Source organism: Pteropus vampyrus, unplaced genomic scaffold (genome assembly GCF_000151845.1).
Source record: "Pteropus vampyrus isolate Shadow unplaced genomic scaffold, Pvam_2.0 Scaffold28, whole genome shotgun sequence".
Taxonomy (NCBI): Eukaryota; Metazoa; Chordata; class Mammalia; order Chiroptera; family Pteropodidae; genus Pteropus; species Pteropus vampyrus.
The window spans coordinates 1,893,562-1,897,924 of NW_011888809.1; the positions used below are offsets into that span (position 1 = coordinate 1,893,562).

At 50.4% G+C, this 4,363-nt stretch overlaps 1 protein-coding gene across 1 annotated transcript in view; it reads left to right on the forward strand.

Annotated features, from left to right (window-relative positions):
* ADCY3 (adenylate cyclase 3) overlaps positions 1 to 4,363 on the forward strand; it is a 73,609-nt gene that overhangs the window by 63,951 nt on the left and 5,295 nt on the right. Inside the window, exons 11-13 of the mRNA XM_023528500.1 lie at positions 1,881 to 2,140; positions 2,417 to 2,482; positions 3,818 to 3,899. Coding sequence (XP_023384268.1) covers positions 1,881 to 2,140; positions 2,417 to 2,482; positions 3,818 to 3,899 — 408 coding nt within the window. The remainder of the gene's footprint in view (positions 1 to 1,880; positions 2,141 to 2,416; positions 2,483 to 3,817; positions 3,900 to 4,363) is intronic.

Genomic DNA, 4,363 nt, shown 5'->3' on the forward strand with positions numbered 1-4,363 from the left:
CTCATGGCCCTTGAAATTCCATTCCTTCTAGGCCTTTCCTAAGAAGCTCGTGGCCTTCTCAACCTGGATCGACCGGACCCGCTGGGCCAGGAACACCTGGGCCATGTTAGCCATCTTCATTCTGGTTATGGCAAATGTCGTGGACATGGTGAGTTCCTGCTGTCCTTTTTTGAAGGGACAGTCCCCGCTCTCAGTGGTAAAAGGCTTCAGGTGGTCAACTCATTCCTCCGCCACGAGACGCTGGTCGGGAACGACCAGTTCCTAAACAGATCACCCTGGCCAAATGTTGGGGGTCCTCTCCCCAGGAAACCCGACACTGCCTTGTTTCCCCAGCTCGTTACTGGGTCCAGGAGCCTGCCACCGTGCACCAGGTCCTGTGTAGGCGCTTTACGTACATTGACTCACTTAATCTTCGTAACAATCCCAAGAGATTGACATGCTTAGCTGTAGTTTCCTATGAAGAATTAACAGTCAGAGGTTAATTCACTTGTTTTAAGTCACCCAGAGTCAAGAATGGAAACAGGCCCTGTGTTTTCTTCTTCCGCATGTCACTGCACAAGGGGCGTGATACTCGTAAGCACTCCACGTGTCTTCAGTATCCCCAGGGTGTGGATAGTGTCAGGAACCCACCAGGACGGGGAGATAACCTCCTCTGCTAAAGGAGCTTCCTGTTTGGCCTTCATCCACTTGAACGTGGCCAGGCCTTTCTAACCGGGTCACTGAGGACGGCAGCTGCAGAGTTCAAACGGCGAGGTGCAGACAAAATGCTCTCCTTTGCTGTCTTCAGTTCATGGAGAAGCTGTGGGTCCTATGAGGGGGCAGCCAGATGCTTTCTTGGGGAGAAGTTGGAAGCCAAGATCAATTGATTCAGAGCCACCAGTTGTTTACTGAGCATTGGGGGCTGGGCAGCTGTCACTGATATCGTCAGTTGTCACGTACAGCCCTCCAATTTTGGTAGTACTAGAGACACTCTTAAAGTCCTTCTTTTCCCAAACATTGTTTTATTATTTGCTTTATTTTCTTTCCCAGTCCAAGCATAGTAAAAAACTTAGCATGGAGACTTATTCTGGCAGCAGTATGGGTGACACAGCCCTAGGGCCAACTGGTCAAAAATAAAACTGGAATGGGATTAGAAGCTCCAGACGTACCCCTGGGCTGCATGGCGCCCCCGGTGCAGGGAAGAGAAGCCCCAGGCCCCTTGCACGTCAGAACACCTGGGTCTGGGGACCACTGTTTAACAAGGTCATGGACAATGTGCAGGATACCTGGAGATGTCACCAGTGGAGAGTGAAAAACCAGGGAGGTGTGAACTTTTCAAATGCTAGAATCCCATGCTGAGAACTTCCCCAGAGCCAGACAAACTCCAGTGGGTGAAGGTTACAAAACATAGGTCTGACTCAGTTTATGGATACACTTTCTACTGACGACATCTGCCAGCAGTGGGACCAGTGACAACTCCAGAAATGGAAGTGTTTGAGCAAACTGGCTGCCATCACAGCAGAGCTGTGAAGGGCGGGTGACTGGCTAGCCCCACGTCTAACAATATGGAGTGGGCAGGAGCCTGTTGGATTTGAAACCCAGTGACTGGACTCCTAGCTCTGGGTTTACCACCTGCTAATTGTGCTGCTTTGGGTGAGTTCAGCCTCCCTGAGTTTTCTATACAATGGTGTCAATACTAAATCAAATATGGTTATGGTCAAGCTCTTAATAGGAAGTGCTAACATTTTTATTACTCCTGGTAAATTTCCCCATCTTTCTTGGTGTTTGAGGGAGCTGTGGAAAATGGCAGCTGATGAACCCTGCCACGACAGGGCCTTCTCTGACCAGTGTCCGCTGTTCCCTGGCACCCCGTGTTCTCCCCCCATGCTCCCGGCCTCCAGCTTAGCTGCCTCCAGTACTACACGGGACCCAGCAACGGCACCGCAGGGATGGAGATGGAGGATGGCTGCACGGAGAACCCCAAGTATTACAACTATGTCGCCGTGCTGTCACTCATCGCCACCATCATGCTGGTGCAGGTCAGCCACATGGTGAAGCTCACGCTCATGCTGCTCATCACTGGCGCTGTAGCCGTCGTCAACATCTATGCCTGGTGCCCCATCTTCGATGAATATGACCGCAGACGTTTCCAGGAACACGAGTAAGAGGGGATCTGGATTTTGTCCTTCCTCCTACCCTCCAGGTCCGCATTTCAAAGTCATGGGCATGCACTGAGGTGGCTCGGTCTCTAGGGCGCATCAAAGGCTTGTATGGGAATCAGGGCTCGTGGCTTCTCGGTGACGTGCCACTGGTTGGCTGTAAAGCTGGGACAGATCTTTCCATTCCTGACCAAGTGGAAGATCTGGGTTACCTCAGTGTTTGGCTGGGCATTAGCGTCTTGTGCCCAGATGGGCCCTGACTGTCATCTGTCTAACAGCTTTCCTGTGGTTGCCTTGGAGAAGATGCAGATACTCTCCACCGCTGGGCTCAATGGCACTGACAGGTAAGAGCGACTGCTCTCCCTCCCGGTCTGCGTTTTGGCCCCTTTCTTCTATAGAGAGGGAATATCACAGGCCAGAGGCACATGACGTGGGAAGTTCAAGTTAGAGAAGTTAGTATGCATTTCTGTAGGAGGGCTGGAGCAAAGGTAGAATGGTTTTAATATGGACCCGGCCATCCTGAGTCCGGGAGAGAAGCTCGGAGAGCAGCAGCAGCAGTGTGTTTTGTGGGGGGAGGGTACAGAGGCTGGGCTGAGGTGAAGAGAGGAGTCAAAGGGCTGGTAGCTGCACTTAACTGGCCGACAGGACAGAGCAGAAAAACGACCACATTCATACTAGAAGACCTGGATTCTTACTCTGCCGCGGTTGATTCTTTGCGGGGCTGCCCAGTTTTCCTGAGCCTGTTTCATCTTTTGAAGAGGATCGTGGGCTGGTTCTCTAAGGTCCTTTTGGCTCTAAACTTTTAGAATTTTATGATTCAGTGACTTGACTAGACCTTTAAGTTAAAAAAAAAAAATTACTTCGGCCACTAATTAGTGAAAGACCTTCAAGTAATCAGGAAATGCAAATTAAGACTACAACAAAAGACTATTAGATTAGATACCAGTTTGTCAAGAATTAAGAAGTCTAATAATATCGTAACTCATTCACAGACCTGACTGGATTATAAATCGGTACAACCACTTTAGAAAACCATTTAGTTGTTTAGTAAAGTTGTAAACAGACACATGGCCTGGCAATTCCGTCACACACACACCTTACAGAAATCCACGCACAGCTGTATGTTCCAGGATGTGTGCAAGAATGTCCTTAGTCACACTGTAATAGCCACAGACACACATCCAAAACAAATTGAAACCATCGAAATTACATCACAGTAAGTGGGTATGAAAACTGGTATATTCATGTAACAGAATACTATACAGTAATGGAAACAAAGACCTACAGCTCCACAAAAAAACCCGGGCGAAGTTATAAAGTATGATGCCCTAGTCCATCACTGTGACGTCAGTCTCTCCTTTCTCGATTCCTACGTGGCTGCAGCTCCTTCTGGGGTCAGTCAGGTGATGCGGTGTTTGTTGAACATCAGGGGAGCAGCCCTGATGCGGGTTCCAAGTGCAGCCAGGAGGGGCCAGGGTTGGCTGGCTGACAGGAGCCCAGTGATTTAAGACAGCTTTACTGCCCAGGGGGCATCTGGACTTGATGCGAAGGTGCTTAAGGAGCTGGGGGAAGTCTCAGGGCCCTGGGCTACTGGAAAGAGCACAGTCAGCAGAGGGAATAAAACTCTCCCCAAGGGCGGCGTGGACACACTTTCCCGTGAATTGCTCTCTGCCCTGCAGGCTGCCCCTGCTGCCCTCCAAGTACTCGATGACAGCGATGATCTTCGTCATGATGCTGAGCTTTTACTACTTCTCCCGCCACGTGAGTGCCTGCACATACTTCTCTTTTGCTCATGACCTCTCAGGGCCTCCTGAGAAACGGGCCCAGGATCTAAGAACCAAGCCCCTAAGGGTACTGCTTTCCTTTACCAAACACGGCATGTGAACCTGTCAAGCCACCACCTTCTCCATTTTCTGGCTTCTTCCTCAGTGATACAGACAAAACAGTTATTTACCTCTTCCTTCTAACGTCCTCCATGGTGCTAAAAGAGACATGGGCGACGGGGCAGCAAAGCCTGGATAAAATCTATTCCCTAGGCCACGGGCTCATGGATCTTCACTCACCCTGGCTCTGGGGGTCACTAACACTGGCCACGCAGCCAGAAGAGAAAGGAAGAGGGTGGGGAGGTATCCATGCAGGGGACTTAGTGCTCCATGTTAGCACAAGTGCCACCCAGTGGCCAGCCAGGGAAAGTACAGCCTCCTCAAGGCACTTCTTGGCCAAGT